Source organism: Haliotis rubra, unplaced genomic scaffold (assembly GCF_003918875.1).
Source record: "Haliotis rubra isolate DU_JTF1 unplaced genomic scaffold, ASM391887v1 Scf229, whole genome shotgun sequence".
NCBI lineage: Eukaryota > Metazoa > Mollusca > Gastropoda > Lepetellida > Haliotidae > Haliotis > Haliotis rubra.
The window spans coordinates 1,154,732-1,168,111 of record NW_025766325.1 but is presented as its reverse complement, the minus strand read 5'-3'; the positions used below and the strand labels follow the sequence as shown (position 1 = coordinate 1,168,111).

General features: G+C 39.0%; 1 protein-coding gene across 1 annotated transcript in view; it reads left to right on the top strand.

Annotated features, from left to right (window-relative positions):
• The first annotated feature begins 540 nt into the window (after window positions 1–540).
• The window catches only part of LOC124277879 (solute carrier family 41 member 1-like), a 32,571-nt gene continuing 19,731 nt past the window's right edge, over window positions 541–13,380 (top strand). Inside the window, 2 exon segments of the mRNA XM_046713605.1 lie at window positions 541–784; window positions 8,009–8,557. Of these exon segments, the coding sequence (XP_046569561.1) occupies window positions 8,066–8,557 (492 nt within the window). The 5' untranslated portion in view covers window positions 541–784; window positions 8,009–8,065.

Below are 13,380 nucleotides of genomic sequence, written 5' to 3'. Positions count from 1 at the left end.
AGCAGTCTGAGACTATAACCACTATTTCAAAAAAACAAATTTATAGAAAAAAATAGACTTAGGTCCTTTGAGCTATGGTGGGTGTGGGGTAGGCTAGTGGTTAAAGCATTCACTTCTCACACTGAAGACCCAGATACGATTCCCCACATGGGTACAATGTTTGTCCCCTGCCTTGATATTGCTAGAATATTGCTAAAAATGGTGTAAAACTAAACTTACTCATTAAGCTCTGCTTCTAATAATGGTCCATAAATATTTAAAATACATATTTGTAAGAAATGGTACTGAAAGTCCAAATTGGGTTATGCGTGTAAAAAAAATTCACACAGGTTCAGCTGGTTCAGGGGCGGTGGGGTAGCCTAGTGGTTAAAGCGTTGGCTCGTCACGCCGAAGGCCCGGGTTCGATTCCCCACATGGGCACAATGTGTTAAGCCCATTTCTGGTGTCCCCCGCCGTGATATTGCTGGAATATTGCTAAAAGCGGCGTAAAACTAAACTCAGTCAGTCAGTCAGCTGGTTCACTTTCTGCAGAAAAAACATCAAAATGGCCTCTTATTAACATGAATCGTATCTGTATGAACCATAATTACAGACTTCAGGCAATTTGGACTGTGATTATTACTTTCACTTAGAGACTATAAACATGACAAGCTATGGTACATTCCAGCATGGAACTGGAAGCTATTGAAGTATAGTATTACACTGATAAATGCATTTGACTAGGACCAACAGTGCTTCACGTCTGCTCACCATAGGAATTTTGATTTTGCTGGAGATAAATGCCGTAAGTTGTTTTTCATTTTGTTATTAACTTTTGATAGGTCATTCTTCAAAATCTTTACCCATTTCCAAATCTGAAACTTTCAGGACAAAATCTTGGGTTTGAATCTTGGATATGATTGTTGGTTTGTCAGCTAAATAACCGATGATGCTTGTGGGTGTCAAGAAAGGCCTCTGTGACTTTGGCCACTGGTCCCAAAGCCCAAAGCGATTGCAGCACTACCACTGTCATAAGCCTATGTTAAAGTATGGGAGTTCTTATGAGGCTTAATGGTAAAATCACTGAAGACCCGGGTTCGATTCTCCTCATGGGCGCAATGTCTAAAGCACGTTTCTGGTGTCCCCTGCAACATTGTTGGAATATTGCTATAAGCGGTATCACACACTCACTCTAGTCTGAAATTATAGAACAAGCATTATAGTCCAGACTAGTACAAGCAGACACACATGAGCGCATATCACTATATAAATGCAACAATCTCGAGCTATTCACAATCCTGGGGCGGTGGGGTAGCCCAGTGGTTAAAGCGTCTGCTTGTCACGCTGAAGACCCGAGTTCGATTCCCCACATGGGTACCATATATCAAGCCCATTTGTGGTGTCCCTGTGATATTGCTGGAATATTGCTAAAAGCGGTGTAAAACCCAACTCACTCACTCACTATTCAGAATCCCATGTTAGTTCAACTCACTCACTCATACAATGGTGCAGCATGAGGTGGGTATAGTACCAAATAAATATATGGTATACAAAATGGCTCCTTCGACATCAGGAACATCCTGCTGTGCCTGTCCTACGTCTGTGTTGAAGCAGTTGAAACACTGACAATGCTTACTACCCATCATGTGACACAGATGTGGCTATTGATTGGCTCATTCAGACAACTATACATGTATACTGATACGAATATGTATGACTAGTGCAGTGGTTGACAGATGCTGGCATTCAATAAACGGAGTAAAACGTGTGGAAGAGGAAAGATGTAAGCATAATTTTCTGAAATACCAGTGTTGTCATGTAACATATACTGAGAGAAACAAATAAAGGATCACAGGAAAGTTCAAGCGTTCCTTAAAATTTTTCATTTTTCATCATCAGCTTTGAATAGCCCTGTGTTGATAAAACTGGAAAATAATAAAGGAACGCTCAAATTTTCCTGTGATCCTTTGTTTCTCTCCATATATTACAGTCATGTTGAATGTCAAGTTAGCCTATTACTATAATTACATGGAGATTATTCATGTTCTGTAAACATGGTTGTAAATTCTGACATTCAGTAATTATGTGTAACATTGTTAACATTTATTGTTTTTGTGGTTTCGTGGTTCAAGATGGCCATCCTGTAATCATCATGTATCATTGTATATTGAATCCTGGATATTTTCCTGAATCTTTTTGTAAGGGTTGCAAAATGTTAATGAAATGGACATTTTGTGCATGTGATCCCATCATTGATAGGATTGATCTGATGTGCTTACAAAATTCTCATAAGATTCTAGATGTTGCCGTCTCAGTGTTGAAAATGTCATTATTGTAAGCTGTCACATCAACATCACCATTGGTTTATGAATCGGAGGGGCGGTGGGGTTCCTAGTGGTTAAACATGTTATAGCGTTCGCTCATCACACTGAAGGCCCAGGTTCGATTCCCCAAATGGGTACAATGTGTGAAGCCCATTTCTGGTGTCCCCCGCAGTGATATTGCTGGAATATTGTTAAAAGCCGTGTAAAACCCAACTCACTCATGAATTGGTGCATAATTATATAACACTGGGCACTTTTCTGGTGTTTTTAGAGTCAAGTATTTTGTTCCTTTTGGGTCTTTTTAGATAAAACAAAGGGTCATCCTGACCCTCTGACCAAGTGATAATTTAAATTTAAATATTAGAGAGTCTGCCTGTTGCAGTTTGTGAATTTTGGAATTGATTCTAACTTTACAGAGTTCATGAATGAAGTGTGAACCTTTACAGACTGAGGGCCAAACTTGTAATGTTTAGCCCTCTCTCTGTGAACATGGTGAACGTCAGATAACACAAAGGGAAAGTCAGTGCTTGTCCATATGATATTTTACCATTCTTGCCACTTTTATCATTTTATTCCTGAAAGAAATAATACACAATGTCATTTAATATGGGACCGCCTCCGTGGTGTAGTGGTTAGAGCGTCCGACCGGAGAGCAGAAGGTCGCGGGTTCGTCATACCAAAAGACTTTAAAATATGGTACTTGTTGGACCCTGCCTGGCGCTCGATATTAATGGGCACAGCAAGGACTGGTCGGCTCGGAGTCAGTATAATGTGTCCGAGTGGGGTATTCATGCTTCATTGCGGCGTGGTATCTCAGTGGGCTAGCACTATAACACCAGCTTAAGTCTGGGCTGGTACAAGCAGCCGCACATCCACATACACATACACATGCATCCACGTCGTCATATGAGCGAAATATTCTCAAGCACAACGTTAAACTCAATTTCACATGTGTGAGTCTATGTTTACTCTGACTACCTTACAACATACTGTATCACATATTAGAAACGTTGATCAAAAGGAGAGGTGACACAAGGGTATGAATACTTGAATTTCTCTACAGTAATGTCTTTTGTAGTTTCGTTACAACCTCTGAAGATCTGGGTTAGAATTGGTCCACATCCAACCATCAGCTAGTCATAAGAGGCGACTAACGGGATTGGGTGGTCAGGCTCACTGACTTGGCTGACACATGTCATCGAATGTCATTTGCATAGATCATGTTCATGCTGTTGATCACTGGATTGTCTGGTCCAGACTCATTTATTTACAGACCAGGGCCGAATTCCTCAAAGCGATCATATCCCTATGACAGTCGTAAGTCTAACGTTAAAATATGGGACTTATGATCATCTCAGCGCAACGATTGCTTTTAGGAACGGGGCTATCATGGAATAATAATTCATACAAAATTCATTATTTCCTGCTACATTATAGCAGGAATATTGCTGAGTGCAGCATTAAAAACAAACGAACAAGCAATGTTTCGTTCCAAGAAATAGATACACACAAAAACATCATTACCAATGACGGCATGAAGAAGGTTTCTTGATAACTCATGTCTGTCACAGTCATAGGGCATCATAATAAATTTGGGGCGGTGGGGTAGCCTAGTGGTTAAAGCGTTGGCTGTCACGCCGAAGACCAGGGTTCGAATCCCCACATGGGTACATTGTGTGAAGCCCATTTCTGGTGTCCCCTGCCGTGATGTTGCTGGAATATTGCTAAAAGCAGCGTAAAATTAAACTCAGTCAGTCAGTCATAATAAATTTACAGTCAAAGTCAATGGCTGACAGATGGATGTGACAGGAGATATGTGGTAAGTCCATAATGCATCTATGATCATAACATGTTAGTCATCATTGATCAGTTGGCTATTGTTGAAAGGTGATTATGTGTGTCATTTACATAGCGAGGTGAATTCTGTATGAATTGCTGTGTCTGTCAGTCGACAATACATTAATCATGGCAATAGTGTGCTTCTCTAAATTTATTCACAATGATGGCTGATATTAAGGAAGTTCAAGGTTACAGAAAAACAAATATTTTCCCATTGACTTCTGTGGTAAGGTTATGTTTTATTTTTAATTAACTAAGCCATCAACAGCTGTTACATGAACATGTGTGCCTTAAGGAAGCAATAAAGATATAAGAAGTGACCACTTCATCCATTTCCTTTTCTGAGAACAGGAAGCTAAATGGACCAACCCCAGTTCCGCACAAAATGTCTACCGTTTGAAAATGCCTGTGGTCACATTTAGCATAATTCAGTCATGTAAAAAATGACAGCACTAAATATTAAAAAATATGATCAGTTTTAATTACTGGATGCATGTACTTTAAGAAACTAACAAATCTTACACAAAATCACCCAATCACAGCTGTCAAATGATTCAGTCTGCCCTGAAGTCTTACTGCGAAAAGTGCTGATTCTGATTGGTGTAGTATATCCTCAAGCATGGGCATGCAACCAAACTCTCAGGCTTGCATGCTGGAAAGCTGAGATCAAGATTAAAGGGTCTAAGTTATTAGAAATAGTTTATCCATGGAATTATCAAGGATTTCCTCAGGTAATAATGAAGTTGTCAGTGTTAGTCATTTCAAGGCTACAGTTTCAAGAGAAACCTATGAACATCAAAATGTATCGGTCGTACAATTATGACCGTCAGACTCACTGTCATGTGACAGGCTGCTCATCAGTGGGAAAGCCATAAACTTCACGTTCAATAATAATTTCACAATAAACTAAACTGTCTCATTATTAAAATGATGTCAGTACTTTCACAGTGGAGCAGGTCTATGTTACAACTCTAGTCCATGTTTAGAGTCGGTATGGTTTTATGCCGCTTTTAGCAATATTCCAGCAAATATCACAGCAGGTGACACCAGAAATGGGCTTCACACATAGTACCCATGTGGGGAATCGAACCCAGGTCTGCAGTGTGACGAGCGAACGCTTTAACCACTAGGCTATCCGACAGCCCCTCCATGTTTACGGATACAATGAATAATTGAAGTAATATTACTGTATGCCACAGCAGCAATTTTTCACTAGTTGCAATGATTTAGAGTTACAAAATGGCCTTGTCATGATCATTGCTGATGAATCTTAGGATTTAAATGATGTTTTGGGGGTATTTTTTTCATCATGGAATGCAAGCTCTGTTATATCTCCATGATATATTTGTTAACGCAAATGCTGATTTATATTCATAATGTAGTAACACTGTTCAATATTTAGTGACGTTTTTACTCATCCTGAGTCTTTGGTACATGCTTTAACCACAAGGATGACAAGACTTGTTGGTAGTCCAGAGGACCATCAGGCATATTAGTAGTTGGATCTCTTGTGGCTGTATCAAACAGTGTGCCTTGAGATTCAAATTTTAGTGCAATGGACCAGTTATAATGAATGTTAAACACTGGATTATTTGTAAAAAAAAGGGGTTGTTGTCATTTCTCAATAAACTTGTTTAATGAGAAACATTACTGATGGGACTAATATAAAACTTTATGATTTTTGAAAGCAATTGCATGTTGATGGCAATATGTCCAATTATGGTATACAAATCCCTTTGTGTTAAAATGTTAAGTACTGGTACTTTATGTGATATTTTGTAACACTCTGCAGCAAAATATGATGGAAATATTGAAATGACAGTTTGAACTGGTTGGGACTCAACCCAACAAAAGTACTAGAATCTGTACTTTACAAAGACAGTGTAATCCCAAATATAACATACGTTATATTTGACCACTTTCTAAATGGCATTGTGTATTTCATGGTTTGAGGGATTCATGGAAGATTCTGGAGCTAGAGTTCATGACAAGCAGATTGGGGAAGAAATGTGATAATGTTTACAGTAAAATGTTTTAATGTTCTTATTTCCTAACCTATCGTGAAATGGGAAACTTTAAATCCAGATTGTCTTGTGCTGGAGTGAGTGAGTTTAGTTACATGCGGCTTTTAACAATATTCCAGCATATATGGAGGACACAGAAAGGGCATTGTACTCCATTTGTGGAGGACACCAGAAAGGGCTTTAACACTATTGTACCCATGTGTGGAGGATCGGTGGATTACCCTGGCTTTACCGTTCAATTCCTCACATGGGCAATTAGACTAATGCTTTAACCACTAGATTTTGATACCCCACCAGCCCCCTGTCTTGTGCTGGAGGGGTGGTGAAATTAGACCTTTATTTGTCAGCACTGCGAAGAGGTTGGCCCAGGGGTTTAATTCCTCACATGGGCACAATGTGTGAAGCCTGATTGTGGTGTCCCCCGCTGTGATATTGTTGGAATATTGCTAAAAGCAGCTTAAAACTGAACTCACTCACTCACCTGTGCTGGAGACTTGGTGTTGAATATCTCATTTAGCATGGTTTGTTATAAGACTTGTGAAGCTTATGTGTTTTGGTATTAATATTGATTGGGACAAAATATAGTAGAGGAATAATTGGAGAACATTCGATCACAGGTTTCATTATAGATTCAAGGTTAGAATTAAAACCATCCAATTAACTATAAGATCAATAGGATATAGAGTAGTGTGCCTAATATTCTGCCAGATACTATTGATCATTGTGTTTGGGGGGTTATCTCCCAATTGACAGACACCCATTTGACAGACACCCAATTGACAGACACTGAACTAGAAGGTTAATTAGGGTAACACCTACGGGTATAATGGAACAGTCAACTGTCTTGTGAGTAGAGTAGGGTGAGCCTGAAACAGGTTCGTTACTGAGAAGTTTGATTGTGGGTAAATAGAACTTTGTTGTGATTAAATAATAAATGATTTCTCTTCTCAAAAATAATTTTACTATCAATTACTATCGAATATAAAACAGCTTTGTCACTGAGAGGTTTGATTGTGTTTATTGATAGAAAAGACCCCTCCCAATAATAGCATATGTACAACAGAAGTTAACTGAGAAAACGTTTTGTTGGAGAGATATAGATATGTACATATTTGAAAACATTCTGATTTACAGTAAATGATACACCTGCATTGCCATGTAAGATGCGATTAATACCAATCAGTGTTCTAACTTTAACAATACTTTCTAAAGACTGGAACAGTTTGTGTCTTTGAGTAGTATACAATAGACATTCAAGGAAGTAATGAAAAACATTCTCACACCCATGGCCACATTCACATGATGCGTCATATTTTAAATATTTATTCTAAATAAATTGTAATTAAGTGCACTCGTCATATATCTTAATATTGTGTGCAAAACATATAACTTCTTTATTCCATATGAATAATATTTAGGTTCACATTTGTCTTTATTTGATTTATATGATACAACAGTGTCGCAATTTCCAATAGCTAAGCTAATGTTTTCAATATGATGATGCCGACTCCCGTTAGACTAGAAGGTTAAACCGAAATGTTTATGAAAATATATTTATTTTTTTATATTGCAGCAATAAAAATTCAAATTACTGTCTTTTCGTCCATCTTTCAAAATAAATAATATAGCTTCAGTTTGTTCCTGTGTTTTTATTTGGACTATTCCATTATAATGTGTAGGTAACAGGTAGTAGATAATCTGTTCACTGAACCATAAATGTTGTTGTTTTAAGGTGTCTGCGAACTGGCTGTCTGCGTAATGGGAGGACACCGTTTGGGGCAGTGACTTGTGACAGTTCTATGGCTGTTCTAGTTTTGATATGATGTGTTTGACATATTTCAGGTTGGAATCTAACTCATTTCTGGTTGTGTTGGGCAACATTATGAGGGGGTGTTGAGAATGTCATCCTACGGAGCAGCAGCGTATAGTCTTCGCAACCGGCGTAAAGGTGATGACAAGATAATGGTTCCACGTGTCACTTCAATGACTTCACAAGACGTCGGCGTGGAACTTCAGGATTTTTCTGAATCCGCTTCCAATCAGAACCAAGAACCCAGCAGACAGTCTGACAGGGCAGAAATACATACAAAAATATCTCAACTACCAAATGGGGATGCATTTGCAAGGACGTCTTTCAGCAACCAGTTGGAAGATTCCGACAATGATGACATGACAACCAGCCTCACAACACCACTGCTTGCCGATGATGATGATGATGAAAATGAAAATGATGGTGATGGTGATCGTACCAGTACCAGCGTGGCAAGGACTGCTGTCATTGATGATGGGTCTGAGGAAAAATGCTGGAGCATAGCTTTCCAGGTGGCGCTCCCATATATCATAGCAGGATTCGGGACAGTTGGAGCAGGTTTGGTGCTGGACATTGTACAGGTGAGTGTGTTTATGTACAGGAAATTTGTTGGGTATTTTTAAGTCGAGTCCAGATCAATAGTGAACACCTAGTCCTCCTTGAACAAGATTAAAATGTTGTTGTTTTTATACATACCGGTACCGGTTTCATTGAGATCTGTTCCAGAATTGGATTTATGCTTGTTCAAGTCTTATACTAACATTAATTTTGAGTGAGTGAGTGAGTGAGTATGATTTTACCGCTTTTAGCAATATTCCAGCAATATTACGGTGGGGGACCCCAGAAATGGGCTTCACACATTGTACCCATATGGGACATTAATTTTGAAAGCTGGCTATATAACCATGATAATGCAGTACCTACATGGGTACAACGTGTGAAGCCCATTTCTGGTGTCCCCCGTGATATTGCTGGAATATTGCTAAAGGGGGTGGTGTAAAACTATACTCACTCACTCACTCACTCACTAGAAAAAGTTGCAGTTCTATCCCTACTGTGAAATGACAGAGCAATGTGTGGAAACACCTGTACAGATCACCTGACAGGGTATCCATATGTTTTTGCCACTATGATCACGTAAACTGATGCTGTTCTACTGTCACAGAGCTGAATGGAAAGTTTCATATTTCCTGTTAGAATTGCTGGAACTGATATGTCTAATATATAACCCTAATGTCCAATCTCTTCTGTAATTTCTATATAGTACAGCACAGTAGAATAAGTTAGCCATTCCGGTATGGTCATGTTGATGTTATCATCGTTAAGGAGCCTTGTGTCATATCACATTACAGTGTCTGTAAACGTTTATCAGGAGTGTAACGTTTATCTCTGGAGATGCATACACTAAATGACCTTGCTGTTACCTTGCACTCTGAGCTGAATGTGTGCATATCATAATATAGTCACATTGACTCCAGAAGCAGTAATTTAAAATAATCATCCCCAGCCAGTGTTTACGTTAGGAGTCAAGGAGTCAAGGAGTCAAGGAGTCAATGTTATTATTGGATCACTAATGTTAAGATACCCTTGAAAATCTGCTTGTTGTAAGAGGCGAATCATGGGATTGTATGGTCAGGCTTGTGACGTATCACATGACATTGTATCCCAGTTGGTTGCTCATGATGTCAGTCACTGGATTATCTGGTTCAGACTTGATTATTTACGGACTGTCGTCATACAGCTGGAATATTGCTGAGTGTGGTGAAAATAAAGAAACAATCAAAACAAACTAATCATAAGAATCCAATTTACATGGTTGAGGGGTCCAGATTCAAATACTGTAGTTCTCTGTTCCTAATACTTTTGTGCCTACTGGTCCTAACTTGACCGAAGGATAATTTTGTGCCAGTTTTGATGTTATTATTAGACTATTAATAGCTGAATTGACTAGACCAACAGGTTTTAGTTGACTCAGGCCTCTGGCAAGTGGCTAGACTGCTATAGATCGAACCTCAAGGCCCCCTAAAGTCGAAATACCTTTTATTATGTCAAATATTGTTCCAGATTATTGGCTAAAAGTTATTTAGGCTCTTGGCTGATGTACTGCCAATATGACTTTAAATTTTTATTCACTCACACTTGTCCTAGGGCTTATAGCCAATATATCTAGTTCTGTGTGACATGCGGAACAGAGCCCACATCACCACCACAGAATAGCCAGGCTGGGAGTCAGTGTGTCCAGCGTCACCCATTCCTCTATGCAATCGTAGCACTAAGGTGGTCGTAAGTCTGTTGTGCTACGATTTCTTTGTGGCACTGCCACATTGTGAGCACAATACCTTAGACTGGTGCTTAGTCTCTGAAAATATGTAATGTTGATAGAAACCAGTTTCTTAATTTGCTTTTAAAATTGAAAAGGAGCCAAGTGAGATTGGAAATTCAGAACTTGCTTCATTTAGGGCTTTTACATTACAGAAAGTGTGAAAGGTAATGTGGTTGACGGATTATGACACAGACCGTACAATCCTTGCGCAAGAGGTTTTAACCAACATTGTAAATATCAAGACAAGCATCACCTTGTACTTTTCTCACAGTTTAAGATGAAATATTTGCACTGTTCAAAACAACATTCAGTCTTACCCCCACACTGTCAGTATGGATACTGGAACTTTAAGATGCGTTCAAGATTATACATTATCTGTGACCGGAGATGTGTGACTGCTAGTGTGAGTTACAGATGCTGCATCGTCTTCTCGAATATATAACAATATGAGCATGATTAGGTTCAGTCTGACGAGGTGTCACACGGCATCCAGCGTGTCAGGACCAGATTCCATCATCCATTACCCAGATGTTACCACGGAAACAGATGCTGGGCGATTCTCAGATTCATCCTGGCCTGATGCACGTGCACCTGATGCCTTGCTTATACAAATATTTCCAATCATGGCAGCTCATGAAAGTCTATTGGTTTATTGATGCAATCATTGCCTTGTAGGGGATTTATTTCCTTATATGTTATCACTGTTGGGGTAATAATGTTATCATGGTTGGGGTAATAATGTTATCATGGTTGGGGTAATATGTTGTTATCACTTTTGGGGTAATAATCTTATCCCTGTTGGGATAAGAATGTTATCACTGGTAGGGAATGTTATCACTGTTCAATGTTGGGGTAAGAATGTTATCACTGCTGGGGTAAGAATGTTATCACTGTTGGGGTAATAATGTTATCACGGTTGGGGTAACAATGTTATCACTGCTGGGATAAGAATGTTATCAGTGTCAGGGTAATAAAGTTATCAGTGTTTGGGTAAGAATGTTATCAGTTTTAGGAAAATAATGTTATCACTGTTGGGATAACAATGTTATCAGAGTCAGGGTAATAATGTTATCAGTGTCAGGGTAATAATGTTATCAATGTTTGGGTAAGAATGTTATCACTGCTGGGGTAAGAATGTTATCAGAGTCAGGGTAATAATGTTATCAATGTTATCAGTGTTAGGATAAGAATGTTATCAGTGTTGGGGAAAATAATGTTATCACTGCTGGGATAAGAATGTTATCAGTGTCAGGGTAATAAAGTTATCAGTGTTTGGGTAAGAATGTTATCAGTTTTAGGAAAATAATGTTATCACTGTTGGGATAACAATGTTATCAGAGTCAGGGTAATAATGTTATCAGTGTCAGGGTAATAATGTTATCAATGTTTGGGTAAGAATGTTATCACTGCTGGGGTAAGAATGTTATCAGAGTCAGGGTAATAATTTTATCAATGTTTGGGTCAGAATGTTATCAGTGTTAGGAAAATAATGTTATCACTGTTGGAGTAACAATGTTATCCTGGTTGGGGTAAAAATCTTATCACTGTCCAATGTTGGGGTAAGAGTGTTTTCACTGCTGGGGTAAGATTTACTGAGAGTGTAACAGTGTTAGGGTATGACTGTTTCAAGTGAGTTTACATTGCTGACATGACCTATGACTAGGGCTGTGACGAGTCCAGATTTACTACCTGGAAACCTGACCCCTATTACCCAGCCCTGCCTTGGTACCTGCTGTTGTTCTGAAGAGTTGGGTATACAGTGTCCCAGTGGGAGATGTTTTACTGAGACCTGGAAAATCCTATTTACATGTATAAAATCATTTGATTGTGCATGCTTTGAAGTTGATGTAGGCTTCTCTTTACTGAAGCATATAGAAGCAGAAGAAATATGTGTAGTGTCAGAAGGACATAAGAACATTAGTGACTTGTGGTAAGACCATTGAGTTTTACTGTTATTGTCATTAAAGCCCATCTATCCCAGCCTGGCCTCCCAGTCTTATTTATGACTCTTGCAATTGAATAACTGCAAGATTGAGTTGCGACACTGAGCGGTCTCACTGATGATAACGTTCTGAAGTCGTCTAGACTAATATTATGCAAGTCTACACTGGATGCTGCTAGTCACAGTGATTGTGATCATTGTCTTTAATATCAGGTTCAATGAATGGCTGTAAGTGATAAATATTCATCTTCATCAGAAAATCGTAGTGTTGAGTTCGGAACTAGTTTGTCACATTTGTTATATGCCGTGCTCTGTGTGTCATCGGCATATGATCCGTGTCTCTCATTATCGGCATATGATCCGTGTCTCTCATTATCAACATACGATCCGTGTCTCTCATTATCAGCACACAATCCGTGTTTCTCATTATCAGCATATGGTTTGTGTGTCATCGGCATACGATCCGTGTCTCTCATTATAAGCATACGATCCGTGTCTCTCATTATCAGCATATAATCCGTATCTCTCATTATCGGCATACGATCCGTGTCTCTCATTATCGGCATATGATCCTTGTCTCTCATTATCAGCATACGATCCGTGTCTCTCATTATCAGCATACAATCCGTGTTTCTCATTATCAGCATATGGTTTGTGTGTCATCGGCATACGATCCGTGTCTCTCATTATCAACATACGATCCGTGTCTCTCATTATCAGCATACGATCCGTGTCTCTCATTATCAGCATACGATCCGTGTCTCTCATTATCAGCATACGATCCGTGTCTCTCATTATCAGCATATAATCCGTGTCTCTCATTATCGGCATACAATCCTTGTCTCTCATTATCAGCATACAATCCATGTCTCTCATTATCAGTATGTAATCCGTATCTCTCATTATCTGCATTCGATCCGTGTCTCTCATTATCAGCATACGATCCGTGTCTCTCATTATCAGCATACGATCCGTGTCTCTCATTATCAGCATATAATCAGTGTCTCTCATTATCGGCATACAATCCTTGTCTCTCATTATCAGCATACAATCCATGTCTCTCATTATCAGTATGTAATCCGTGTCTCTCATTATCGGCATACGATCCATGTCTCTCATTATCAGCATACAATCCGTGT